This window comes from Dermochelys coriacea, chromosome 25 (genome assembly GCF_009764565.3).
Source record: "Dermochelys coriacea isolate rDerCor1 chromosome 25, rDerCor1.pri.v4, whole genome shotgun sequence".
In the NCBI taxonomy this organism is placed as follows: domain Eukaryota; kingdom Metazoa; phylum Chordata; order Testudines; family Dermochelyidae; genus Dermochelys; species Dermochelys coriacea.
The window spans coordinates 2193418-2209909 of NC_050092.1; the positions used below are offsets into that span (position 1 = coordinate 2193418).

The window sequence follows — 16492 nt, forward strand, 5'->3', positions numbered from 1 at the left end:
CTATAACATTCCATTCAATTTCATATTTATTCACACACACACACACACACAGATTCTGCAAGGTTGTTATCATAGTTACCAGCCTTAGAGTTGCTCATTCCAAGCCACTGGCCAGGTGGCCTGGACATGAGGAGGGAGCAGGGCCTTGTTAGATGCTCATCTGATGCTCCTGGAAGTTGATTTGCAGAATGAGAATCCAAAGTTCTCACTTTCTAGAGTCCATCTTTATAGGAATTTCTTCCTATGCCAGTCTGTGGGAATTGCTTCATCATGCTGTTACTGAATCAATCAGCAGATGGCACATTCCTGACGGCTCCATGCTGCCAGATGTTATCTTGTTCTTTGGTTCTCCCATTCTAGAGGCTGTTGGGTGGATTCCAGTCTGCCCTCCGGGAGTCCTCTGGTTATTTCCACTTGACGCCTTCTTCAGCCAATGGACACTGGATTCTTAGGCTGGCACCTCCCTGATCATTCAGTTATTATCCACACCAAGCATCCATCCACATACATCCTCTATCTCTATTTTAATCACAATTGTTAACAAAGCGAGATGAATACAACAAAAGGGTGGGGAGTCTCTGGGTGCTGTTTCTGTTGTTACAGAGTATTGCTTTGAGTCTCTCTCTGTGTGAATAGTTATTGTTACAAAGAATTGCTTTGAGAACAGACTCTGTCTTAGAATGTGCTAACACAATTAGCAGCTTGCAAGTTTCACACATAGAGGGAGAGAAACAATACCAAAAACCAAGAGACCTCTTAATTAGTAATACCCTGGAATTTAAACTATGGGGAATCAAACTCATTTGTGATTTTAATACAGAACTTCTTTAATATGATCCAACAGACCAAATGGGAATCCAAAAGCTTGGTCTGCATTACACCTCACCATAGAAACCTTAGGTATGGCTAGCACCTACAGATTCCTTCCTTCTTTCTTTTCTTTTTCTTTATGGTAGGTTAAATATAATATAATCCTCAGAGGAGAGCAACTCCTGTTGTAAAAGTTGGTATCCAGCATAAAAATTAACCAGCACTTTTACTAAATCAAGACCGTTCTGCAAGAAACAAATAATGAGGTATCAGTATTCTCTGTCTGGAGGGAGAGAAAGAGCTGTGTTCTTACTAAAACAGCTTCCTACCTTCTGATTAGTACACTAGAAAGAGAACATTGACACAGGCTCATTCTCGTAACACAGAACAAGGGTTCATTGTGGGGGAAATCACTGCATCACCAAATGCACAGAGGGAGAAAGTGAGCAAGACTGTAAAGAAGGGAGAGTGTCCTGGCAAAGAGCATCTGTCTGGTGAGTGTCTCGCGGCCCAGAGCCCTTGCTTCGGGACTGTTGTGCAGTGTGGCTGCCAATGGCTCCTCACACAATGGAAATGACATTGACTTTGAGCTTTGTCAGGGTGAAACAAAGGTTTCAGCTCCTTTGCCCACAAGTTTATTTGTGGAAATAGCAAAATCCCTTCCCCAGCCGATGTGGCTGGGCTGAGATGGGGGAAAGAGCAGTTGAGTCCCTTGTGGGAGGCTTTCCCTAGTACACAAGATCGTTTTACAGCTGAGTCAGAGCTTTTGACACAGGGTGTGCTATAAGAGAAGGTGGGTTTGAATCGCCTTCCCCTGACTGTACTTGGTTTTTCAATGCTCAGCAGCCAGCCTGCCCTGTTCAGGCAAGAGGCTTTCAGTCCACATCCTGCGTGGTGGGTTTTTTTTCTCATCCTGGTTTCCTACTTAGTTAATTCAGCAGGGATTATTCCCCCCCCCCCTCCAGTTTGCTGCCTCTGAGGTGATGACAGCATGGAGAATATCTTATTTGGAGTTAATCATCCCCTAGACAGAAGGGTCTGGGTAAGCATTGGTGGGGGCACTGGACTGCAGGGCCTAGGACAGGCCCAAGGTGAAGCGAAGTCATGGAGATCTCTCAGTTTTAGAGCTGGCAGAGAAAGGCAATTCATTTAATGGAGGATTTTAAAATTTGGTTTAATTAGGAACAAAACCCAAAACTGTTTAGATTCTTCAGATGGGAATGGCACCCCACCTCCAGGCAGTCCGTCTGGTGGGTTTTGGACCTGGGAGCCCAGGGTCCCCAACAGCCCACCAGGCAGGCTGCTGAGGACCCAGGTAGGCAAGTTGGTAGAAAACCAGGTAGGTTTCCATCAGAGCCTGACTGAATTCCATCAGATCTTCAGCAAAATCAAACTGAGTCCGTGGTTTTGTCAGAAATTTTCTAACCAGCTCACTCTGTTTTGACTGTTGTGGCATATTTGATATCACTCAGATTAGGCACCTTTGGAGGATGTATTTGCTCTCTCTAATTCAGTGAAAGAAATGTCTCCTGCTGGCAAAGTGAACAAGAACTACTGCTTCCTCTCAGCTCCCTGCCCACGTCCCAGAGCCAGCTTGATGGGATTGCAGGCCTAAAACAAAACCTCTCAATACAAGAGATGAATCCTCACTGCTAAAGCAATGAATTCTGCATGAAGTGTTGGGCAAGAAGATGCTGGCCCATTTGCACTGTAAGATTACAGTAAGCATCACCAAGAAAGATCTGCACTCAACGTCTAAGGTGCCTTGTCTGCCAGCAGCAGCCTGCCCTTTGCTGCTGTTTGGAGAGCAGCACTCTGCTTTGAGTGCTCTTAGTCAGGTGTTCCCCTCAGCACATGCAGATGTGTTTACACCTCCCGTATGCTTGGTTAGTGTTTAAAAACATGCTCTGCATTTTTAACCAGTTTTTATGAGGCCTTGTGCTTTGTTATTGTTATAAAGCACCAAGTGCATTTATAGGATGCAAACACACTATAGCTCCTATTTCGCTCCCACACATGCGTATGTATTAGCTCTTGTGTGCCACTGCCTAATCACCTCTTTCCTCTTCTTCCTGTAGTGGCTGAAGGATCCTGGCCCTCGTAATGAGAAGAGGACCCTCTTCTGTGACATGGTGTGTTTTCTGTTCATTACTCCCCTGGCAGCAATCTCGGGCTGGCTGTGTCTTCGTGGTGCCCAGGATCACTTGCAGTTCAACAGCCGGCTGGAAGCCATCGGACTGATAGCACTTACTATTGCACTTTTTACTATCTACGTCCTTTGGACACTGGTGAGTGAACAACAAAATGTAATAGATGCCAAGTGCCACCCAGTACCTGATCCCAGGTCCTGTTACATTTTTAAAGGGGTTTCTCAATTACGGGAATTCAAAGCAGAGCATCCCAGGAGGATAGTTTGTGTTCCCAGAGCTCAGTCATGGCTGTGTCTGCAGTTCCTCCATAGCTGCTCAGCCCTTAGTCCATACCAAGAGGCAAATCTTTGGCTGTTCCCATTAAATACAAATAAATGAAATTTTAAAATGTAACCTGCTGAGGTCAATGACACTTGAAAATGAGTTTCTGCCAGTGCGTGCTAACTCACTGCATATCATCAGGAACATCTACAGATGGACATTAGGGCAACATGCCCTTTTGGTGTAGTGTGTGCAGTGTGGGATGTAGACGTGGACAGACCAAGCCTGACATTAGCATGGGGACCGGTTTGGTTAGCAAGAATGGGGAGAGGAGTAAGAAGCCCAACTGGTCTTTGTCTTCCTATTTTCAAATAAAAATCCCAGGATCTTGGCACTCTGGTAAAAACAATACTGTGGATAAGAACACAGGAATCTGCACTCCTGTCAGCCTGGTCAAAGGCTCTATTAAATATATCAGTGAGATATAGTCAGGCTCTGTCCAAGAGCAGCACTGTCATGGCGAAGAGGGAAAAGGAGCACTAGTCCATAGAATGGTTTGTGGGACTCCTCTTGGAGATCAGCTGGGGTAACTGAAATTCCAGTAGGAAGGTACCAAAAGGATTTCTTAAAAGCTCTGAGAAAATGGCCAGGGGCCACAAAATGGTCTGTTTAAAAGTCAGACTCCGGCCAAGCTGGAGGAGACCTGCCCTCTTCTTCTCACTTGAGAAATTGTACCTGTAAGTCTCTTGTAGCAGAGCAGTCCTTTCTTCTTTGAGTGATTGCTCATGTCCATTCCATTGTAGGTGTGTGTGCTCATAGATTCATAGATATCAAGGTCAGAAGGGACCATTATAATCATCTAGTCTGACCTCCTGCACAACACAGGCCACAGAACCTCACCCACCCACTCCTGTGATAAACCTCTCACCTATGTCTGAGCTATTGAAGTCCTCAAATCATGGTTTAAAAGACTTCAAGCTGCAGAGAATCCTCCAGCAAGTGACCCATGCCCCATTCTACAAAGAAAGGCGAAAAACCCCCAGGGCCTCTTCCAATCTGCTGTGGAGGAAAATTCCTTCCCGACCCCAAATATGGTGATCAGCTGAACCCTGAGCATATGGGCAAGATTCACCAACCAGATACCCAGGAAAGAATTCTCTGTAGTAACTCAGATCCCATCCCATCACAGGCCATTGGGCCTATTTACCATGAATATTTAAAGATCAATTAATTGTCAAAATCATGTTATCCCATCTTACCATCTCCTCCATAAACTTACCAAGTTTAATCTTGAAGCCAGATAGGTCTTTTGCCCCCAATGCTTCCCTTGGAAGGCTATTCCAGAACTTCACTCCTCTGATGGTTAGAAATCTTCGTCTAATTTCAAGTCTAATCTTCCCGATGGCCAGTTTATATCCATTTGTTCTTGTGTCCACACTGGTACTGAGCTTAAATAATTCCTCTCCCTCTCCTGTATTTATCCCTCTGATATATTTATAGAGAGCAATCATATCTCCCCTCAGCCTTCTTTTGGTAAGGCTAAACAAGCCAAGCTCCTCGAGTCTCCTTTCATAAGACAGGTTTTCCATTCCTCGGATCATCCTAATAGCCCTTCTCTGTACCTGTTCCAGTTTGAATTCATCCTTCTTAAACATGGGAGACCAGAACTGCACACAGTATTCTAGGTGAGGTCTCACCAGTGCCTTGTATAACTGTACTAACACCTCCTTATCTCGACTGGAAATACCTCGCCTGATGCATCCCAAGACTGCATTAGCTTTTTTCACGGCCATGTCACATTGGCGGCTCATAGTCATCCTGTGATTAACCAGTACTCCAAGGTCCTTCTCCTCTTCCGTTACTTCCAATTGATGCATCCCCAGCTTATAACTAAAATTCTTGTTATTAATCCCTAAATGCATGACCTTACACTTCTCATTATTAAATTTCATCCCATTACTATTACTCCAGTTTACAAGATCATCCAGATCCTCCTGTATGATATCCCGGTCCTTCTCTGAATTGGCAATACCTCCCAGCTTTGTATCATCCGCAAACTTTATTAGCACACTCCTACTTTTTGTGCCGAGGTCAGTAATAAAAAGATTAAATAAGATTGGTCCCAAAACTGATCCCTGAGGAACTCCACTAGTAACCTCCCTCCAGCCTGACAGTTCAACTTTCAGTATGACCTGCTGTAGTCTCCCTTTTAACCAATTCCTTATTCACCTTATTCATCAATTTTCATATTGATCCCCATCTTTTCCAATTTAATTAATAATTCCCCATGTGGCACCATATCAAATACCTTACTGAAATCTAGGTAAATTAGATCCACTGCATTTCCTTTGTCTAAAAAACCTGTTACTTTCTCAAAGAAGGAGATCAGGTTGGTTTGGCATGAGCTACCTTTTTTAAAACCATGTTGTATTTTGTCCCATTTACCATTGACTTCAATGTCCTTAACTACTTTCTCCTTCAAAAATTTTTCCAAGACCTTGCATACTACAGATGTCAAACTAACAGGCCTCTACTTACCCGGATCACTTTTTTTTTCCTTTCTTAAAAATAGGATCTATGTTAGCAATTCTCCAGTCATATGGTACAACCCCTGAGTTTACAGATTCATTAAAAATTCTTGCTAATGGGCTTGCAATTTCATGTGCCAATTCCTTTCATATTCTTGGATGAAGATTATCTGGGCCCCCCGATTTAATCCCATTAAGCTGTTCGAGTTTCACTTCTACCTCAGATATGGTGATATCTACCTCCATATTCTCATTCCCATTTGTCATGCTACCATTATCCCTAAGATCCTCATTAGCCTTATTAAAGACTGAGGCAAAGTATTTGTTTAGATATTGGGCTGGAAGTTTTTTCCTCAGTGGTATCCATAGGGGACCGGCTCTGGCACCCTCTAGAGTGGGGCACGTATGCGCTGATATAAGGGGCACTGCCAGCCCCCTCCCTCCCTCAGTTCCATCTTATTGCCAGTGTCAGTGGTAGAACACTCCCCTTGCTCTATCAAGTGGTTCTCTTTCAGTGTTCTTTGAACTTTTATTGTGTAAATAGTTGTAGACAAAAAGAAAAGGAGTACTTGTGGCACCTTAGAGACTAACAAATTTATTTGAGCATAAGCTTTCGTGAGCTACAGCTCACTTCATCGGATGCATCCGATGAAGTGAGCTTTAGCTCACGAAAGCTTATGCTCAAATAAATTTGTTAGTCTCTAAGGTGCCACAAGTACTCCTTTTCTTTTTGCAAATACAGACTAACACGGCTGCTACTCTGAAACCTAGTTGTAGACAGTTATCAGTATCCTTATAGTGTTAGTGTATTTAGTTATTCATAGTCCCCTGAGGGACTTAGCCCAGGGACAGGGCATGCCCCGCTCCCCGGGTTTCAAGCTGTGCAATCACTGTAAGAAACCCATGCCAAGCAAAGATCCACATCTTAGTTGTTTGAAGTGTCTGGGTGAGTCCCACATTCATGAAAAGTGCCATATTTGCACAGGATTCAAGCCCTGGACCAGAAAGGAGAGAGACATCAGGCTCCACACTCTCCTCATGAAGTCTGCTCTTGCACCAGCCTCAGAGCCAGCATATTTGGACTTGGTGCGAGTACTTCGGCATCGACAAGAAGTGTGCCCTCACCACTGGCTGCCTCCTGACGCCGGTCCTTGTCACCGGTACCAGCCAAAAGGCACAAGAAGCACACCAGGGAGGGGACATTCCCGAGGGTCCCAAAAGGATAAGGGAGAAGAGGAGCCTGGACCGAGTCGAGCCATTTCGCTGTCACTGGAGCATAGCCAGGTGGCATCCTCGCCTATTGGGCCTAGTCTGTCCCATGACCTGCCTCCTACCCCAGGAAGTGGTAGAAGCATGTGATACCTCATGGTGCCATCCACCCAAGAAGCCTTTCAAGCAGCAAAAGACATCTTCTTCCTCCTTCCTTCCTCCTACTCCTCGGAAAGAGAGGCTTAAGGACCCCTCCTGCCCACCCGTTTCTGAGGGAAAGCCCTCAATGGCACTCCTGCAGAAGTCACCCCCATGGCACTGTACCCCAGCCCACTTGCCAGGACCAAAGCTGCATCCCAAATCGCAGATCCGCAGCTACTCAGCAGGTTCCCAGTGATTGCCGACCTCCAGGCACCGATCTCCAGGATCCACACTGGGTCCATCACCCAAAAGTTGCCACTTCCTGGTTCACAAGTGCTGCTCACCAGAGCCTCAGCGCTCCCCGCCCAGAGTCTCAACACCACTCTTCGGAGCGACACCAGTTGCCAGGTAGCCAGCCACCGGAATTCAGACATCGGTCGCTGGAGCGTCATAGACAATCTCCATGCTCCCGGTCACCGGAGCCTGTGCATCGTTCCCGAAGCAGGTGGCATTGTTCTCTAGATTATTACCGGGCATATGAGCAGTGCCGCTGATTGCCAGATATGCAACATGGCTCAGCGGGGTCCTGATACCACTACCCGATTGGCAGGCACAAGACCGCCAGATATAGTGGGGAAACCTACCCTATGGTGGCGCCACCATGGTCACCAGAGGAAGATTGTTCCTCCTTGGGCTCTGAGAGCAAGGAGTCAATGGCCCCTAGGGATCAACTGCCACCTGCATGGCAAACAGGTTCTTCCCAGAGCCAACCTGCAGGCATGTGGCCACAGGGTCAGTGTCTGGGCTGTCGCAAGTCTATAACCCATGGGCAATTCCCCAGGCTGGGGCCCTCAGGCTCAGCGCTCAGTCTCAGAGGCATTGGAAAAATCTTCGGCCTTAGTGTCTCGACCGCTCCAGGGCTCGGTCATCATGTCGGTCCAAGGGGCCTAAGAGCTACTTCCTCCAGTGGACATGGTTCCCTAGGCAGGGGACATAGAACCCGCCCCTCTTCCTGGGCTGGCTGCCACCACCTCATTTCCTGATGAGGCAGTAGCTGACCTGTTGCAGACTGTGCCTCAGGACGATGTCAAAGCCCACCAGGAGGTGCTTAAATGGGTGGCAACCAACCTGGGACTGCAGGCAGAGGAGATGTCCGAACCCACGGATTCCCTATTTGATGTCTTTCGGCAGCAACCCTGGCAAAGGTGGCTCTACCCATGCACAATGGGGTAGTAAAGATTGTAAAAGCCCTGTGGCAGACCCCATCATCGCTGCCACCCATGTCTAAGTGGGCAGAGCACAAATACTATGTTTTTGCACAGGGGTTTGAGTACTTATATACATAGCCCTCTCCCGTGTCTCTGGTGGTCGTGGCTGCTAACTAGCACGAACGGCAGGGGCAGTCCTGCTCGACCCCAAAAAATTAAGATGCCAAACGACTTGATCTGTAGGGCAGGAAAATTTATTCTACAGCCTGCCTACAGCTTCACATTGCAAATCACCAGGCTCTGCTCGGCAGGTATCACTTCAATGTATGGCAGTCCACGGCCAAGTTTGCTGATTCACTCCCGCAGGATGTCAAACCGATGTTCGATGCCATACTAGAGGAAGGCAGGGCAATTGCAAGTCTCCCTCCAGGCTGCTCAAACACGACAGTCTCTGCAGTGGCCATGAGAAGGACATCATGTCTTCAGTCATCCAGTCTGTGGGCGGAGGTCCAACAGTCCATTCAGGACCTCCCATGCAACAGCTTGGCCCTGTTTTCTGAACAAACAGACAGCAGTTTACATGGCCTAAAAGACTTGAGGGCCACTTTTTGCTCGCTGGGCCTGTACACTCCAGCCCATGCTAGAAAGAGATTTAAACCTCAGCAAATGCAGAGGTTCATGGGCCATACCAGAGTGGAACCATACTGCAGAAAGAAATGGGGATATAGGCATCACCAAGGCCAATTGCCTGTGGTGGGGGCTCATTTGGGCTCGAGCTGTGCTCCTCCCAAAAACAGGTAGTCATTTTGAGGGGACGCTAGAGGACGACCTCGCAGCACGCAACCAGGATCTGTCTCACGCTTTATTTTCCCACCATTTGTTACCTTTCCTCCCGGCTTGGACCACCATAACTGTGGACCGCTGGGTCCTCAATACAGTGGCAGTGTGGTATATCCTCCAATTTTGTTCTATCCCCCCTTCCTACACCCTTCCCCATCTCTCCTCAGGGACCCTTCTCACAAGCAATTGCTCGCCCAGAAAGTGAAAGCCCTCCTGTGGCTGGGAGCCTTGAAGGAAGTGCCAGCAGAATGAACTGGGAAAGGTTTTTACTTCTGGTACTTTCTCATTCCAAAGCCCAAAGGGGCTCCACAGCCATCCTGGACCTGCAAGACCTCAACAAGTATCTCGAGAAGTTGAAGTTCTGCATGGACTCCCTGAATCCTGGAGACTGATATGCTGCCCTCGACCTAAAAGAAGCTTACTTTCACATCTCAATATTTCCCAGCCACAGGAGATTTCTACGTTTTGTGGTCGGTCAGACACATTACCAGTTCTACAAGGACAAGGTGCAGCTGCCGCCCTATCTTGCCTTCCTGCCAAAGGTGGTGTCGCACTTCCATCTTCCTCCCAGTGTTCTTTCTCAAGCCTCACACGACCAATAAGGACAGATTTGGAGTGCATCCAGCCCTTCTGCAGATCGACTCAGCTCTTTATTGCGATAGCTGACAGGATGAAGGGTCTTCCGGTGTCCTTTCAGAGGATTTCAAACTGGATCACCACCTGCATCCGCACTTGTTACAAGTTGGCATAGGCTGTACCTCCACAGATAGTGAAGGCCCACTCACCTAGGGCTCAGGCGTCTTCAGCTGCCTTCTTGGCACATGTTCCTATCCAGGACATCTGCAGTGTTGCCACATGGTCTTCGGTACACACATTCACCACGCACTACCCCATTACCCAGCAGGCCAGAGATGACGCTGGATTTGGTAAAGCTGTGTTGCAGTCGACACAGCCATGAACTCCTGCCCACCTCCAGAGGTACTACTTGGGAGTCACCTACAATAGAATGGGCCTGAGCAATCACTTGAAAAACGGTTGCTAATCTTTTGAAACTGTTCTTCGAGATGTATTGCTCATGGCCATTCCATGACCCACCCTCCTTCCCCACTGTCAGAGTTCTGGCTAGAAGGAACTGAGGGAGGGAGGGGGCTGGCAGTACCCTTATACCAGTGCATACGCGCGTCACTCCAGAGGGCACCAGAGCCGGTTTCCTACGGAGACCACTGAGGAAAAAACTATCGGCACCAGTGCCTGTGGCAAGCACACACACCTACAATGGAATGGACACGAGCAGCACATCTCAAAGAACAATTGTTACAAAAGGTCAGTAACTGTTTTTTCTTACTCACAGTATGCAGAGTTCTCTATTGTAGCAGAGCCGCCCAGCAATACTGCCTTAAAATTGCCTGTCACTGTCTTGGAGTTAACAAGGCACCATAGACTACTGGGAATCTGAAGGTGACATTGTTTCTGGGCTCTCTGCCTCAGCTGTGCATGGGAGGCTAAGGGCATCGTTACGGGGAACAGGTTCTTCCTGCACGCTCCCCACTTGCCCACCTCCAGGGCATGTTGAATCAGTTAGTCAGGAGCACATGGCCTGAGAAAGGGGAAAAATCAGTCTGAATTTGACATCTAAAGGCAGTGTCGTGTCATGTTGTATCTGTGTACCCACCCCCACCCCCACTTTCTGAAACACAAAGAACTGACCAAAGTCTGGGAGATAGTTCCCAGCCTTCTTTGGTTGGAGCCTTCCCCTCCCCACATAGATTGTTGCCCCCTTTCTTCAGCGTTATGCCCCTCACTGTGTTGTGGTTCCTCTGTTTTCTGTTTGGTTTCTCTGTGGGTTTGTGAATGTGGCTCTTTATTTTGTTTTTGTTCTCTCTCTCCATCCCTTTTCCACTCCCCAAACACACACACGCTCTCTCTGCGACCAGAAAGGGAGAACATTGGAGGTGGGGAGCAAAGAGGCTGGTTCACAACTCTTTGGGCAGGCCATGACAAGTGTGTTCCCATCCCCTTCAACTTTGGGAACCCCAGGTCTGGTGTGAAAACTTAGCCCAAAGCGCGCTACAGCGTCCTGATTTGAAACCGTTTGTCGAGTCCCATGTCCATTGTACCAGCCTGCTTCTGGGGTTCCTGTTCAATCCAGCCATATGACCTGGCAAACTTCATTTGCATCACTTTTGGGTTCAGGCTGAGTCCTGGGCTCAGCTGTGGGAGGAAATGCATGTCCCTCTGGGAGCAGGAATGTTTTCAGAGGGAAATGAGGAAAGGCTGAAAGCGCAACCAAAGTGTAGTCACTGCAGGCAGGAAAACAAGTTACTGCAAGAATTTCAAAAAACAGAGTGTAGGGCCAAGCTCCCCCACCGCCTGCCGGTTGCAGGGATTTGACCATATGAGATTCACTCACCCTCCTGATCCTGCTATAGACCTGCCTTGCTGAATGTTCCCTCGCAGAATGCCTGGTGGGACATGCATTCTAACCCCAGATTTGGCACTCTGGTTAACTCGTGCACAGGAATAAGATTCCTGTTGCAGTCCCTTACAGGGACACCCTGTACTTCCCTGGTATCTCCATAGATCCTCTCCAGAGGGCAATGGAACTGGTGTAAACCAAATCAAGCAAACTCTGGCCCAGGAATGTGTGCTCTCAGCAAATCCAGCTGGTCTGTATTACTAGTTAGGGACAATTTCTTAAAATAAAAAAACAACAAAAAAACAAGGTCTTGAGTTTGCAAATAATCAGTGAAATTCCTCAGCCAAGGCTTGAAGCTCAAGGCTTGAAGAGATGTCCCCCAGCCACTTCAGGCACAGCTTTGCCTCCCTTGGCTTCAGTGGGCTGTGGAAGAGTGCAGGAATACATTTTGCTGGGCTCAGGAAGGCAGCTAGTGCTGCCATTATATCTCACTAGCTAGTCCCAGCATTGCCCTCTGCTGGGCACAGACAGTCACCTCCGTCCATTCCGTGGAAGGCCCAGGCAGCTCAGTAATCAGACCAACACTTTGTTCTCCATCAGGTTTCATTCCGTTATCATTGCCAGCTGTATTCGGAGTGGAGAAGGACCAATCAGAAAGTCCGCTTAATGATTCCGGACTCCAAGAGCCCTCACCCCGTCCAGCATTCCCTGCTCTCCACCAAGCTCATGAAGAAGAATGCAGATGAAACAACTGTGTGAGTTATCCCAGGCCAGATATCTTCCGAGTGGGGCAGCTGTGAGCAAGGCGAGCACGAGAGTGGCTTTGCAGGAATTTCAGACAAGGTGTGTGACAGCTACAGCGACCTGGCAAAACAATCATCCCAACCAAAGGGACTTTGCACTCAGCAAGTACTTTAGTTTGAGGCAAACAAACAGATGATAAACATTTGGATGTGTGAGATGGCCCCAAAGGGATCTGAGTCCACAGAGACAGAAAGCCAGATGTGTTTATCTGCCAGAATTCTTTCTTAAAACTAAATACATTATGTGGAAAAAAATCCCTCTATATAGCTATATATAAATATTATTTTTAATGGCAATGCATATTGTGTTTCAGTCTTTTTGTGTTGATATAGACATTTTTCTAAGCTTCAGTATAGAATCTGGCAGCCTGATCTCATTCAGAGGCTGAATCTGTGCCATTTCTCAAAATGAGCGTATAAAGAACTCTTCTCATTGGACATTGCTAAAAGTTCCTGTCTCCTTTGCACTAAATGGATTTTGAGATCATTGCAGCAGGTTTTCTCCTTTGTTTTCTGTAGTGGTGGTATTGTCCTTTTGGCAAGGTTGTGTGTGCTTTTAATAATTATTATAATCCCAGAAGGAGTAAAATGACATAATACTGAATGGAGACATTTTGTATTGTAAAATACTGTAATCTTGCAAATTTCACAATGTTTCAGAATATGAAAACTCTCACTTGAAGCTGTGAGCTCAGAAAATATGAAATTATCACTTTATCCCTAGGGCTCTGCTGTGTTCAGCTGTTGGTATACTATTACTCCTGCTAAACATAGCACAGTGACTGACTCCAGGTGCTAAGATGAGATGATCCTAAGAATCACTGCATGGGCCAGAGACAGCCCATTCAGGAGACCCTTATTTGCTTAAAACCATCTAAAGACTAAGAGAGGAGCTGTTGCCACCTCCAAAAGAGCAGAGTTGAATTCTCAGTGGCTAATGTATTCTGTTCATGTTCCCTAAGATCAACATGTGCCCTGCAAGAAGTCTGAGATACACTACCGTTAACTCCTGCATGTATCTTACAGGGCATATTCATGTTCTGTATCCCAAGCAGCAGGGAGGGAAAACCTCAGGACTCCCTGCATAGTGACCTTCTGTGCACATAGCCCCTGGGGCTGCTATTTGGAGAGTCACTGAAATTGCTGCCTGGACAGTCGATGGCCCCAGGTATTTTCATCAGTTTTCAGGGCTGAATGGGCTCCTGGGTCACTCTCTAGTCCAGGGCACGGGTTCCTCTTCTTGCCACCCAGTGCATCCAGTTGCCTCTGCAATAAAGCTTAGCAAATGGCCCTTGACACCTTGCAGTGGAAGATCTGCCAAGGGATTTCCAGCAACTCTTCGTTCATAGCTAGTGTAAATGTTCCTCTTCCTGGCTTTGGCTTTCAGTCCTTGCCTCATCCTCTTCCACCTCCCACTTCTGTGACCCTCAAACAATCCCTCCTATATTTAATATTCTACTGTACACAGTGCCAGTCTGCAGGTGTTCGGTAACCATGATCCAGGCGAATGCGGCCTGGCAAGTGCTCTGATTATAGAGAGCTATTTTGGAGAGCAATATTCTGAGATCCAAATACTGCAACTATTAAGGGAAATAGCAAAGAGTAGGCAGGTTTGAATTATAGCCCTGTATTTGCATCCATGCACCATGATTCTGAGACTTGAGTTGCTGAACTCAGAGGTGGAATTTAGCTTGGATAGCACAGTTCTGGGCCTTAGCCCCATAGTTCCCAAATTGCTGGATTCTAAATCCAATGTGCCCTTTTCCGTTCTCTCTCCTGCCTGGCTGAGCTGGATCCTTTTGCCAGTGCGGCCCCTCTCCCCACCCTGGCTTTCGGTTTGGATCAAAGTAAAAAATCCTTGATGGGCAATGCTTGCCTAACTGATCATGTGAAATGCTCAGCTCTCTCTCCTGGGGTCGATGGTACATGTGGCCAGGGCTTTGCTGTCTGGCTGGCTTCCCTCCTGTGTCTGCCTTGCACTATTCATTGGTGATTGGGCGGTAGGTTACTGTGGGACGTTTTTCACTCTTTTCTCCCAAGGTTTGGTGCGGGTTTGTGCATGTTCCCATCACTGATTGAGGGAAAGTCTCTTCTCTCTCTGATAGCTCCTTGGTACCTGGGACAATAGTTCTCTCCTTTGTCACATCCATACAGTACAGAGGCTTTGCTCCCCTCCTCCCACTGCTGCCTTTCTCCCCAGCTTCCTAGGAAGGCCCTTGTCTCTTCCCTTCTGCTGGTTACCCATCAGTCTAGACTCTCCACGGGGGCTGGCATACCCTGTTGAATTCCTTACAGCCCTGGTGAGACGGGAAAGGCTCCTTCAGCAGAGGTACCATCTGAGGGGCTTGTGGGTGGCTGCACAACAGTAATCAAAATCTTGGTTGCGTTTGTGCGAAATCACGAGGAGCCCATTCAGACTCCTAGCAGCCCTAAGTGCAGCTTCAGGCTGCTCCACAGGTTTGGCCAGGTCTCTCTAGTGCTTTCCAAGAGCCACCTGAACTCACAGACACTGGCTGCTGGGTTATTGGAAAAGCACAGCCACACTTCCAGGCTTAACTGCTCTTAAGTAGTAGCTGCCTCCCACTCCTTGCTGTTTTCTGCATTAGTCTGTTGCACATGCTGCTCCATTTCTCCCCTGGGGTGTGAGATCTGGTTACAGCCATTCACTGTGCAGACACCTGTGTCTTGGGTGCATTTTTCTCCAAATGTGTTTCCCCTTTTATTTGACCTCCCAGATTCAACCAATCCCTGGGAGGTGGTTCCTTTGACACATCTAGCACAGACATAAGTCTCAAAATTCAGCTCATAGTCATATGTACATTCATGATAATAGTAATGACTCTAATGTAACCAGTCTTTCAAATAGAAACCCAGCGTTGATACAAATCTGCAACTGTGAAACCTGGGAGTCCCTCTCTCGGGTGATGGGGGTGGCTGATCCTCTCCCAAGGCAGTGTAGCTTTCTTTTCTCTCTGCATCCTTGTATTTATAGTACTTTCCAAGTGATCTGAGTTGTTGCATGTGCCCCCGTAAAATGGTGATACCCACTTTTGAATTCTCTAGGGCCTCCTCCTTCCCAGCAGAGACATTTAGCTCTTGTGGAGTCTGGAAAATCAGCGTCTCTGCTCTCGCACGTTTTAGTGTCCCGGAGGAAATACACCCTGTGATTATGTAAATAAAAGTGAAACAACTTTTGTGGTTGTTGTGTTGTTATTGGAAGAGGCAGGATGTGCTCAGTGACAAATGCTTGCTGGAAAGAAACAGCCTTCCAGTCTCACTTACCAGGCCATGATTTAGAGCACCGTGAAGATTGTTGCAGCCCTGCTTCTGTAAAGCTCCAGTTTCGAAACCTGTGCCACTAGGCTGCAGCTGAAAGCTGCCTTCTGGCTAAAGGCACGCACACACAAGCACCTTCCTCTGCTTCAGAGTCCAAAACAACCCAATTGAGGAAGAAGGCTGTACTGGTTAAAAAAACAACCTGGTTTAGAAGGGAAGTGTTGGCAACTCTAAAAAAATGACATAACAAATGGAAGAAAGGGGAAGTTGATAGTAATGAATATAAATCAGAAGTTAGGACTGAAAAGGGACATAAAGAGAAATCTGTGGCCAGCAGAGTTAAGCATAATAAGGAGGAGTTTTTAAAATATATTAGGAACAAAAAGAAACCTGGCAATGATATTGGTCTATTACTAGATGGAAATGGTAGAATTATCAATAATGCAGAAAAGGCAGACATTTTCAATAAATATTTCTGTTCTGTATTTGGGGGAAAAACATGATATAGTCTCATCATATGGTGATAACACTCTTTCCCTTGCACTAGTATCTCTGGAGGATGTTAAACAGCAGTTACTGATGTTAGAAATTTTTAAAACACTGGGCCAAGACAACTTGCACCCAGGAGTTTTAAAAGAGCTGGCGGAGGAGCTCGCTGGATTGTTAATGTTGATTTTTAGTAAGTCTTAGAGCACTGGGGAAGTTCCAGAAGTCTGGAAGAAAGCTAATGTTGTGCCAGGTTTTAAAAAGGATGACCTGGGTAGGTGATGACCTGGGTAGGTATAGGCCTTTCAACCTGATGTCAATTCCAGGCAGGATAATGGAGCAGCTAATACGGAACTCAATTAAT

At 47.0% G+C, this 16492-nt stretch overlaps 1 protein-coding gene across 7 annotated transcripts in view; it reads left to right on the plus strand.

The window, feature by feature from the left end:
* Nucleotides 1-15560, plus strand: part of MARCHF2 (membrane associated ring-CH-type finger 2) — an 87545-nt gene extending 71985 nt beyond the window's left edge. For all 7 annotated transcript variants that reach the window (XM_043502460.1, XM_038383977.2, XM_038383978.2 and 4 more), the window contains 2 exons: nucleotides 2889-3098; nucleotides 12164-15560. In XM_043502460.1, the coding sequence (XP_043358395.1) occupies nucleotides 2889-3098; nucleotides 12164-12322 (369 nt within the window). In that variant the 3' untranslated portion in view covers nucleotides 12323-15560. The remainder of the gene's footprint in view (nucleotides 1-2888; nucleotides 3099-12163) is intronic.
* Nucleotides 15561-16492: the final 932 nt, after the last annotated feature.